Genomic DNA, 12,130 nt, shown 5'->3' on the forward strand with positions numbered 1-12,130 from the left:
TTAATCCTACTATCAACCTTAATGAAAGTGATTAACCCATAATTAAAAGCCTAATCTAGAGTACTTAAGGGTTAATCAATGATTAATTAAGCGGGGTGTTACATACTCCATGTTGAATTCACTAAACTTAATCACCCATTTGGCAAGCCGTCCCAAGGTGTCTGGCTCCTGCAGTACCTCCTTGAGGAGGAGATCGGTGAGTACTTTCATCAGGTGAGCCTACAAATACGACCTTAATCTCCTGGCCATGACTAAAGGCGAATACTAACATTTCCATCTGGGGGTACCTTGTTTCTGCTCCGCCGAAGGCCCGGCTCATGTAGTAGACGGGCCGCTACCCTTCTTCGGCGTCCCGGACAAGTACGGTGGTGATACTGCTAGGTACACCATCAGGGTCTCCCTGGGTCTTGTTTGACTGAGTAGTGGGGGCGACTTAGGTACAACTTCAAATTGGTAAAGGCTTTTTTACAGGTCTCATCCCACTCCTGGACTTTCCTCAGGACTTTGAAAAAGGGTAGGCACCGGTCAGTTGATCGAGCGATGAAGCGGTTCAGGATTGCTACCTACCCACCAGCCTCTGGGCTTCGTGAAGGTTGTGGAGGGGAGGCATTCCTATCATTGCTTCCACCTTTTTTGGGTTTGCCTCAATCCCTCTCTTGGAGACCATGAGCCCTAGAAACTTACCTGTCTCTAGTCTAAACAGGCACTTCAACGGGTTCAGCTTCATCCGATATTGCTGAAGGACGAAAAATGCTTCTCGTAATTCTGCCAAATTTTGTCTGGGCTCTTTGCTCTTAACCAATAGTTCATCTACGTACACCTCCATATTTTGGCCGTTCAGTTGTTTGAACATTCAGTTGACTAGCTGTTTGTAGGTGGCCCCTGCATTCTTGAGGCCGAACGACATTGCTTTGTAGTAGTAGAGGCCTTGGTCTGTTATGAATGCTGTCTTCTCCTCGTCATCTGTGTTCATCTTGATATGGTTATACCCGAAATAAGTGTCCATAAAGCTAAGGAGGGGATGCCCCGTCGTCGAATCCACGATCAGGTCGATGCGTGGTAAGGGGAAGCTGTCTTTTGGGCAAGCCTTATACAGGTCGGTGAAATCGACACACATCCGCCACTTCCCGCTAGCCTTCTTCACCAGAACTACATTAGATAGCCATTCTGGATATTGCCAGATGAACCCTGCCGTTAGGAGACGGTCTACCTCCTTGGCTATCGCCCCATACTTCTCAGCGTTGAAGCTCTGCCGTTTCTGCTTGACTCTCCGAGCTGCTGGATAGACGCAAAGCTGATGCTTAATGATGGAGTTGTCGATCCCTGGCATATCCTCATGGCTCCAAGTGAACATGTCCCAGTGTTCTATTAAGAGGGATATCAGCGCCGCTCTCATCTCTAAGTCCAGCTTAGTCCTGATCCAGACCTTTCGCTCTGGTGTCTACTGGTCAATTGTAACCAGCTCCAAGGGCTCGCTGGGTTCTGCTTGCCAAAGTGCCTATTCATCATAGATTTCTTCATCCCATTCCATTAGGGATGAAGGTGAACCCGGCTTGGGAGCTTGTTCTGTCCTTCCAACTCTCGCGACTAATTTGACCTCGTACCTCAGCTCTCGGTCGTAGCATTCTCGGGCCAAGACCTGCTAGCCGCGGACTTCACCCACTCCTGAATCGGTGGGGAGCTTCATTTGGTGGTGGTAAGTGGACATTATTGCCCTCAGACTATTCAGGATGGGGTGCCCCAGTATGGCGTTGTACGAGGATAGAGCTTTGACTACTAAGAAGTCAGACATGGTGGCCGCAGTTTTGGGAGCCTTCCCTGCCAGTACTGGAAGGGTGATGGCTCCCATTAGTTGAACAACATCACCTGTGAAACCCTTGAGCGGCATTGGAGAAGGACGCAGTCGGTTTGGGCTGATTCCCATCTTCACAAAGGCTTTCCAGAACAGAATGTCTGCCGAACTGCCGTTGTCAACTAGGATCATTCAGGTTTTGAAGTTTGCCACTTGCATTGTTAACACCAATGCGTCATCATGTTGGTGGAGGATGCCTTCTTCGTTTCTCTTGTCGAAGGTTATCGTGGGGCCTCTGGTGTGCTGTAGGGGCCTGTTTGCAACTCTCAACAGTAAACACTTTCCCGTATTGTGCCTTTCGGGCATGTGCTTTCTGAACTTACGAAGTAGCCCCACCTCCGGCATACCCCCGGTGATTGTGCTGATCTCCCCAAGTGGCCTGTTCTCCACTGGGGGACTCATCCGCTTCTCATCCCTTGTTTCCTGCCTTCTTGGACTTGCACCTCGCTAGGGACCCACGTGCCTTCCTATGCATCGATCGACGAGGTCCTTCAACCGGTGTGTCCGAATATGTTAGTCTTCCTCCCTCATCCTCTTCAGGGCGTAACAGTCTCAAGTGTTGTGCCGGTTATTCATGTGAAACTCACAATATGATTCTCATCTTGGGGCTCGGGCGCTGATTCCCTTCCACGACCATGTTTGTGTGAGCACAGCTTCCCTGTGGCGCCCACGATCCCCATGTAAGGAGACACGGGAATCGAGACGTCGGGATGATGACAACAGGGTCACACATCCCAACGTTAGTGCCAAGTGTGTGTACATGCAACAGAGTACAAAAACAACGCAGCGGATAATTAATACAACTAAGTACCAGAATTGTTAATACAATTTAAACAATCAGTAAAAAGGTTTAAAAATTATACAGTCATCCAAAATAAATATTTTACAAGTCTCAAACCAAAACGAGTGATCCCGGATCACTCCTCGGGCGAAGCCGAATCCTTAGGCTCACCCTCATCCTCCTCTGCATCAAAATCTGCGTTACCATAGAACGGTACCGCAGGTAAGTATAAACCAAACAACTACGAGATAAAAATACATTAATGCTATCAACATGCATGCATATGATGATATATGCATTAAATCCAAAAATACTATTTTCCCTGAAAATAGATATTTTCAACACACGCCAAAATCCCATTTTGGCCCAAAAAGAATACTCCGTCATATTCCCAGAAAATGACCCAAATCAATAAAATCTCATTTTCCTAGAAAATGAATCACATAAAATCCTTTTATTCAACACACGCTATTTTCCTAGAAAATAGTCTATTATTCCAATAATCAATGCACCATGATCTCCCCTAGGGATCATCCGCACGTCCTGGCTTCGTAGCGATGCTCAGTTCCGCGCCCAACGCGTTCGTGGCCAAGCACCCACTACGCAACGAGCGATGCCCAGTTCCGCGCCCAGCGCGTTCATGGCCAAGCATCCTCTAGCCCTCACCAGCAGAGGGGCCACGGAGTCGGCACGAGACCATCTCATCCGATCCCGTTGTTGCCCAGCGACAACCCAGGGGACGTCACTCAGTATATTCCGCTCCTGAGTGACCAGAAGAGCTCCACCGAGATAATACCCCATCTCGGCTTGGGGTCGTGATACACACGCACCCAAAATCTTTTAACACATGAAAACCCAGTTTTCATGAAACACATGAACATGAATGCATGTACATGAAGACCCAGTTTCCTTTACAAACATGATCATGCGTGCAATATGCCATGTACATGAACAACACCATACCAACAACCAACATTTCACAATACCAACCGAATACACAACTCCGTCCACAATCCATCCGACTCCCAAACTCCTCGGACTCAGTCTGGCATGTCCAACCAGATTACAATAATATGGGTTATTGCAAAAATATATTTAAATCACGATAGTTATTTGAAAAAATACTTACAGCGCTATAATATGATTTTCAAAGGATCACGAAGCTGCAAAAGGTGGCGACACAATAACGTAACAGTGTAAAATACATTGTGGCCGAATGTCTCAAAAACTCACTTTTCAACGAAGACAAACTAAGACTCGAAATTGATAGGGTAGGGCCTAGAGTGGTCGGTGAAGCCAATGGTGGTGGTGGTTTGCCGTGGGTGGCGGCGCAAATGGTGGTTTTAGGCCAAAAATACCCAAATCAGAAATGGGGTTGGATGTGCTTCACCAGTGACAGATCGGAGCTGGGGTTGGATCCATTGGGTTGCTAGGAGGTTAATGATGAAATGGTGAAGAGATGGTGGCCGGTGGTGGCGCGACGGCGGCGCTGGAGCTCAAGATGTGTCGCAGCTTGGAGGGGCTCGTGGAGGCTAACGGCGGCGATGGAGGAGCTGAAAACGGAGGGAGGTGGTCGCCGGCTGGTGGGGAAGCTGATGGGAGGGGCAGTGAGGTGCACGGCGGCGCGCAGCGGTTGGGCTGGGAGAAGAGAGAAACGGGCAGGGGGGAGAGGTGCAGCGCACGCGAGAGAGGGCTAAGGGAAAAAGAAAAAGAAGAAAAAAGAAAGAGGAAAGAAAAAGAAAAGAGGAAAAATAAAAAATGAAGGGAAAGAAATGAAGTCCAATCCCCACATTTTGGGTCACAAAAAATGATCCAACGAAAATGATTTTAAAACAGCAAATCATTTAAAATAATTTAAACGTAATGATACAATGAAAATAAAATAATTAAATCCCACAATCAATTAATCTAAAAGAAGAACAATTTAAATGTACAACAATAAATAAATATTAAGAAAACATAAAAATTTAATTTTTACAATTTAAAGATCATAAAATAAACCATTTAAAATATCCGATAATTTTAAAACAAGAGAATAAATTTTTGAACAAATAAAAATAATCCTTCAGTGAAAATACACTAAAATACGGGGTGTTACATTCCCCCTTAAGGCCGAGCCAGCATTTCTCCCCTGCTCTTCGTATCTGGAGCTCCCTCTTTCACCCTCCCTGGTCATGGCCTCCTCGGGGGCCTGACGCCTTTCGACCCTCTCGCTCCATCTTGGACCGTTGTGGGGCAATTAGGGCCTCGAGTGTATCTTAAGGGTTGATGAACTCATTTGCTCGGTCCATGAACTCTTTTAGTGTTGTAGGGGTCATTCGTGCTATCTCCGCCATGAATGGATTCAGACGCCAGATTCCTCCTATGAGGGCTGCCAAAATGATCTTCTCGTCTTGGTCGTCTGGTCATACTCTCCCGATTGAACCGCAAGAGGTATGACTTCAGGTTCTCACCATCACGCTGTTTGACGGTCAGAAGGTAAGCTACTGGGCGTCTCCTTTTCCGACTTGCTAGGAATTGCGTCATGAAGAGCCGGGTGAGCTCTTCGAAGCTATCTACTATTCCCAATGTTAGCGACCCAAACTAGGTCTGGGAGGCTCCTCTCAGTGTTAGTGGGAAGGAGTAGTGGGTCTCCATGCAGGGTCATGTGGGTTTTGAATGTCTCCAAGTGCTCCAATGGGTCTTTAGACCCATCATATGTTTCTATCTGGGGGACCCTGAACTTGGGTGGAAGTAGCACTGCCATGACTCCTGTGTTGTACGGGAGGTCGGTGCTGACAAGTAGCTGGTCAACAGTGGATGATGTGTCTATCTTCTTAGCCATCTCTGCACATTTATCCCCAAGCTCTCAGATTTGGACGTGCATCTTGCCTCTCTCCTCCTCCACCGCGATGTCTGTAGGGACCCGTCGTGAATCCTCGTGTCCGTTGCTGCTTGGTTCTCTGCCCCCACTAGTTCTTCGTTGGTGCGTTTGAGGGCTGCATTCTCCTGTCGTAGCATCCCAGCTTATTCCGTCAGTTTCCCTACTGTCTCCTCCATGCTCGCGAGTCTCACTTCTATCTCCCTTCCTCGTCGTCTCCCCTTCGTGTAGCTTGGGAATGCATTGTTATCGGCATGCGAAGTACACGCTTTTATGGAAAATCTATCCCACAGACGGCGCCACTACTGATGTCGTGTTTCGCAGCCCTAGCACTTCCACGATAACCAAGCTCACGCTACCTGCAATTGAGAGGAAAGGGCTCCAGCAGTGTTTGGGGTCACTTCGATGCCATAGTCAGTGAACAGTCATCTAGTGATAAGAACAACTCTGAAGAATAGTAAGAACAATCGAAATTGAGAGAGAGCCCTCCTATAGAGGGGATGACCGTTATTTATACCTGATCCGGGTTTCGCTATCAAAAGAGATCGTGGCGTGTCAAGTGTTAGACCTACTACCACTTATTTCTTGCTACCGCAGTGTATCAGTCAATGGCTTGGGCGGCTGAGGGAGATCGTGGAGTATCAACCGTGCCAAGTCAGTCTTGTTGCCACCTTTCTACCAGGGCTGGGTGTCATCCTTCGTACGTGGGGTGCACCGTTGCTTGTCGAGTCTCTTGACACATGCATTGAATGCGGCTTACCTTGAGTCTTACGAGTCCATGACCAGGCACATTCAGTCGTCTGCGTGCAGTTGGGAGTCCTGTCCGATGCTTTGCAGTAGGGCTCAGTAGGCTACTGAGCCCCGAGATGATCCCATTGGTGTATCCGAGCTCGGCGCTAAAAGGTCTTCTCGGGTTGGTTTGCGGTCATGGGCTCGGCACGTGGTCTTCCAGCCCGGACTCTTAGCCCACGGGAGGGTTTTGTCTTTGGGCCTGGAGTTCCGTGACTTGACCTCTTCGGGCCCGGACCCTTCTAAGCTAGGCCCCTCCCTCAGAACTATAATATTTACATATACTAAAATATTATTAATCTATTTATATTATAGTATAAGTATATTATTCTATGATAAATAGCTCATATTAGTATATTATTGAATCTAACTATATAAATCCTAGTTATATAACTATATAATTATACTAGTATATATGGTCAATATGTAGATAAATACAAATTTTTGTAACATATGTACAATCTCTAGGTCAGATGACAAAATCAAAGTCAAATTTGATCGAATCGTAGTTGGAGTCGATCCAGGGAAAGCTTTGACTCCAACTAAAAAACTAAAAAAAAAAATCGGACTAGAATCGAAATTAGTGTAGAGTTCAATTAAGAGTTCAATTTTCAAACTTTTGCTCAGCCATTTGTCTTGAAGGATAGGCAATCATGACGAATACCTCTAATTCATTTGGATAGTGTGATGAGATGAGATAGTTTTAAATGAGTTGTATAAAATATTATTTTATAATATTATTAATGTTTTGGAGTTTGAAAAAACTGAATTCTTTATTATATTTTATATAAAGATTTGGAAAAATTATAATGATAAGATGAGATGAGGTGAGATAATTTCTGTATCCCAACCAGCACTAAATATTTGCGAGCACGCTTAAAAGAGTTTTCCAAACAGTTAGATGCGTTGCTATAGAAACCCCCCGAAAAGCGTCAAAATTAATCTTTCTAACATTATATACGTAGTTAAATCCCCTTCTCTTTGTCGCTATTACTTTACAGTATGCCTCATCCATCTTCTCTTCCATATATGGTCAGCTTCACCAATGCACTTAGACTTACAGATCAAGAAAATCCCTTCAAACCCAAGAACCTGCTGCCTGCAGCCATTATGAACAACCAGCACATAACCATCGAAAGAATCGACACCCCAAACCCTGACGAATTCCAAAGGTTTAGGGTCCACTTCTATGAGACGCACCTTATTCACGTCACCCTCACCTCTAATCCCTTCGTCGTCTGTGGATGGATTGAAAAGATTACCTGGTTCAAACGCAAACGTATCCACGGTGACCGCAAGCTCGTCGTTGGCCTTGGCGTCCAGTGGTCTCCCTACTACAACTGTGCAGCCATTCTCCAGCTCTGCGTTGGCCATCGCTGCCTCGTCTTCCAACTCCAACAGGCGAACATGGTGATGCTCCCCCTCCGACGCTTTCTGTCCAACCACAGCAATACCTTCGTCGGCTTCTTTAAGTATAAGAAGCGACGCATGCTCCTCAATTCCGAGCACAAGCTTTTCGTCAGGAATTTCGTTGATATTCGCGACTTGTCGGAGACCTTGGGGAGTAGGAATGCGTCGTTGGAGCTGTTGGCAAATAGTCTTTTCGGTTTCAAGGGCGTGAAAAAGTCGAGGACGATTGAAAAAAGTAATTGGAATGATGTTTTGCTTACAGAAGAACAGGTTAAGTACGCCAGCGTAGACGCTTTTCTCTCTTTCCGCATTGGAATGCATTTCAAAGTGTGGGCCTGAAATCGAAATTGACCGAGAAAGTCCATAAATTAATGAAGAAAGCTCTCCCTCTCTTTCCATTCTTGGGTGCATGGCGACTCATAAATGGTGGAAGTGCTTTTCTTTAATTTCGTTTCTTTCTTTTTCTTGGGTCATAAATGTGGAAAGGCCTTTCTTTTGTTGACGATGAACGTTCGGTGATCATATTATTTTCTCTTTTGGATGTGTTTTTAGTTGTTTCCTGGTACGGCCTTTCTTTTGTTGGCGATGAACGTTCGGTGATCATATTATTTTCTCTTTTGGATGAATAAAATTCGTTGGAAATGGTGATACATATATCAAATAAGTGTGTAATTTGCAACGGTTCTCTTCATTTAGTTGCAAAGCTTTCCTTATGTATTTGCAACAAAAAACTTAATTTCGTTGCAAATAATAGTTTTTGTTAGTGTAATATTTGCAACCTCTCAATTTCATAAATAACAAGTTTTTCCAACGAAAACTGAAATCTTTGCGAATAAGTGTGTAGTATTTGTAACTGTTTTCTTCATTTTATTGAAAATAAAAAGTTTTCCCTATGAATTTGCAACGAAAACTTCATTTCGTTGTGAATAATAAATTTTCCCAATGAAAACTTAAATCCTTGCAAAATAAGTATGTAGGATTTGCAACGGTTCTCTTTATTTCGTTGCAAATAACAAGTATTTCCCATGTCCTTGCAACAAAAACTTCATTTGGTTTCAAATAACAAGTTTTCTGCGTAGTGTTGCAATGGTTCTCTTCATTTTATTGCAAATGTCAAGTTTTCCTTATGCATTTGCAATGAAAACTTCATTTGGTTGCAAATAACAAGTTTTTACAATGAAAATTTAAATCTTTGCAAATAAGTGATGATCTCGTCTAGACTGGACTAGCTAGTTATGAGAATTCGTTCAAACAGGACTAGGCTGGGTCCTGGGATTTATATATATATACACATACATCATTCAAAAACTTATTTGGTACGGGTTAAAATTTGTTGCAAACAAGAAGCTTTCCCTACAAAAACTTAAATTCTTGCAAATAAGTGTCTAATTTTTTTAATAATGGATATTTGCAATAGTTTTTTCCATCCTTAACAAAAGTAACTTATTTATAAAGGGTCAAAACTTGTTGTAAATAACAAGTTTTTCAAATAAAAACTTAAATCCTTGTAAATAAGTATGTAGTATTTGCAATGACTCTCTTCATTTCGTTGCAAATAACAAAGTTTTTCTAAAAAAAACTTAATCTTTGCAAATAAGTGGTATTCTCGTACGGATTGTGCCGGTTACGGTAATCCGTTCGGTGCACTCTGGTGCGCACATCCCTTGTCAGAAAGGCCCAAGCCCCCACATACCCAAGCACAGCCCTCTCTTACCCAATATTCAAACTACGTCGTTTTGGGACAAAGCCCTAACGCCCCATGTTGTCTATTTCCTTCCCTCGTCCAGCCTCCTCAATTCCGAATGCATGTCTCGCTCTAGTTCTTCTCTTTGCTCTCTCCCTTGGCGCCGCCGCACCCCAAACCTTGCCACGCCCGATATGTCTCCCTCTCGATCTCACTCTCCCCGGCTCCGATTTCTCTTCTCTCTCTCGGATTCTCTCTCTCCCCCTCTCATTCTTTATTTCTCCATGTCTCTTAGGGCTTCGTCGCCTCCGCATTCCTCTGCACCCCAGCGCCGCTCACACCACACTCCCGTCGGTTCTCTTTCTCTCTATCACTTTTTCTTCTCTCCTCTCCCTCAGGTTGTGGCATTGCCGCCACCATTCGCCGTGCCCCTCTGTCTAGCGTTACAACAATGGGTTTCCCTCCCTCCCCATTTTTTTAATGCAAATTGTGCGCGTGTTTGCTAGCCACAATAAGCAGAAATTAACCCTTTGGGCATTATAGCTTTTGGTATAAATAATTAATTTTTGTCAGTGTTTGTTGTTTTGATTTAATTATGTTCGTCAGTTGTAGTTCTTAATTTAAGAAATTCGGGAAAATTATTGTTCTAAATATTGTTCCCATGTGAATTGTTTGTTTTGAAAGTATTGATGAAGTGCATTACGGGTTTTCCTCAAGAAAGTGCATTTTCACTTGCAAACATTGCCCACTCCTTAGGGGATGAATGACTGACTCCAATTCAGAGTGATTTTTCTGCAGAACATATGACATCCTTTGGTGGTGCGTTATAAGTTGCACACTACTTGTTTTCATATACTGCTGAAAACCAAATGATATAACCACCCCTTATGGGATGAATAAATAAATATAGTAACACCTCTGTTGCTGCCCTTAAGATTCTTTATGTATGAGCACGCATGTGTTTGGGTATCTCAAGATGTTGGATAGTCCTGTGCGTTCTCTCTTCAGTAATTTTTCTTTGTTGTTGGTATTAAGAAAAACTGAGATTATACAGAAATTCTCTTTTTGCAGTTGAAGGGGTAGGTGCAATTTAATTGAGCTACTTGACATTGATCTGCAATGGCCTATGCAAAAGTATATGATGGGCAGAGGCATTGAGTCCAAATATGCAAAAGTATCTGAATGTTACTTGCGTCCATTTTGCTCAATGTAGGACAAGCAGGGGAACCAAGAAAGAGAAGAAGGTAGGATCATTTACTTCCTTGTATAGATTATATTATAATGCTTTGTTGTAAATGCTGCTTTGAGTTGATAGTTGGAGTACCAATGGCCTTTTCCTAACGTAATGCATATTGAATCATTGATGATGGTGGCATTACTTTAGCTTATCTCAAAATTTATACTTACTACGTGTGTTTCACATCTAAGTTGAAACTCATTTAAATATGTATTAGACTAGGTCTTTCAGTGTAGTGAGAGTCTATTTGATAAAAGCTTTGGTGCGCAGATCCACTGAGGTTTGTGGCACTTGTGAATTTGACTAGACTCAATGAGAAAAAAGTATATAGGTTATTGGATTGAATTTATTTATCAATAAACAACATATACTAGTCAATTACTTGTCACATTATGGCATTCTTTCTATATACCTATCTTTTCCTCGATTTCAAATCAAGATGAGCCAAAAAGGAAGGAGAAAAGGCATAAGCCAGGGAAATCATTCTACCTTTTTGGGTTGAGAAAATAACTAGTACCTATTCAGTAATGAGGATCACTAAGACCTTGTATGCAAGTTTATGTGATGTCCTTGGCCCTTGCTTTCTGAGTTTATACATTTTCTTCTTGGTTTAAAAACACCTTTTTTTTTCGTAATAAATGAAAGATTGATACAAACGGATGCCAGAAAAAAGTGCATCTTGAGGTGCAAGAGGAACACCAAATGGAAGATGAACCAATTATTTACACTTTTATGACAATTTGTAACTTATAAGTGGACTATGAGCATGTAGAATCGTGGGCTCCATAATTATGTGCAATTTAAATAAATATATGAGAGTAAAGATTTTCATGCAGGATCTTTAGCTCATGATTTAATTACCTTCATATTTATGTTCTTGTAAGTATAATTACTGGAGAAAAAGAGTTACAGTTTAGTGAAAAAACCGTTTTGGAAACTTATTGTGAGGGTCCTACCTAACACAAAAGGGGATAGAACATTTGTAGAGTTGAAGGAAAGGCAAAGGTGAGAAGCACTCCAATGGTCTTAGGGATGAGAAACAGGAGACACCTAATGTAGCTAGTCCAACATCTGGTCGAGTAGGCACCATGTGGCAATACGGCTGACATGTCTCAGAGGAAGGTAAAGATGAGGAACTTGGTCACGACAGATGAGCTAGAGAAGTCATCTCCCGTGAGGAAGAGAACGGGGACCTGGGGGACATATGAGCTCGGGCGAGTTACACACTAACCGCCAAATGCAAGAAAGGATTACTCGCCAAAGAGTAACTATGGATACAACCAACCATGGGAACTTCTCAGGATAACATGGAAGAGTTTGGGTAAGTGTCAGCAACGAGTGCAGAAGCCTACACTCTATCTGAAAGGTCACATCTGGAGTGGCTCTGCAATTAAAGGTGAAGGCTCGACAAGTCGTGCCATCATGACCCAGAAGTATGGCTCGATGCTACACGGTGAACCCTCGTTCAAAGGAGAACTGAGGAGTTGGCAAACTATAGATTGTGCCGACCATGCTCT

General features: G+C 43.4%; 1 protein-coding gene across 1 annotated transcript; it reads left to right on the forward strand.

Annotated features, from left to right (window-relative positions):
• The first annotated feature begins 7,213 nt into the window (after positions 1-7,213).
• On the forward strand, positions 7,214-8,031 carry LOC121242257 (Werner syndrome ATP-dependent helicase-like). Its single transcript, XM_041140149.1, has one exon. The coding sequence runs from the start codon at positions 7,285-7,287 to the stop codon at positions 8,029-8,031; it is 747 nt and encodes a 248-aa protein (XP_040996083.1). The 5' UTR covers positions 7,214-7,284.
• Positions 8,032-12,130: the final 4,099 nt, after the last annotated feature.

The sequence above is a fragment of the Juglans microcarpa x Juglans regia genome, chromosome 8D (genome assembly GCF_004785595.1).
Source record: "Juglans microcarpa x Juglans regia isolate MS1-56 chromosome 8D, Jm3101_v1.0, whole genome shotgun sequence".
Classification (NCBI taxonomy): Eukaryota; Viridiplantae; Streptophyta; class Magnoliopsida; order Fagales; family Juglandaceae; genus Juglans; species Juglans microcarpa x Juglans regia.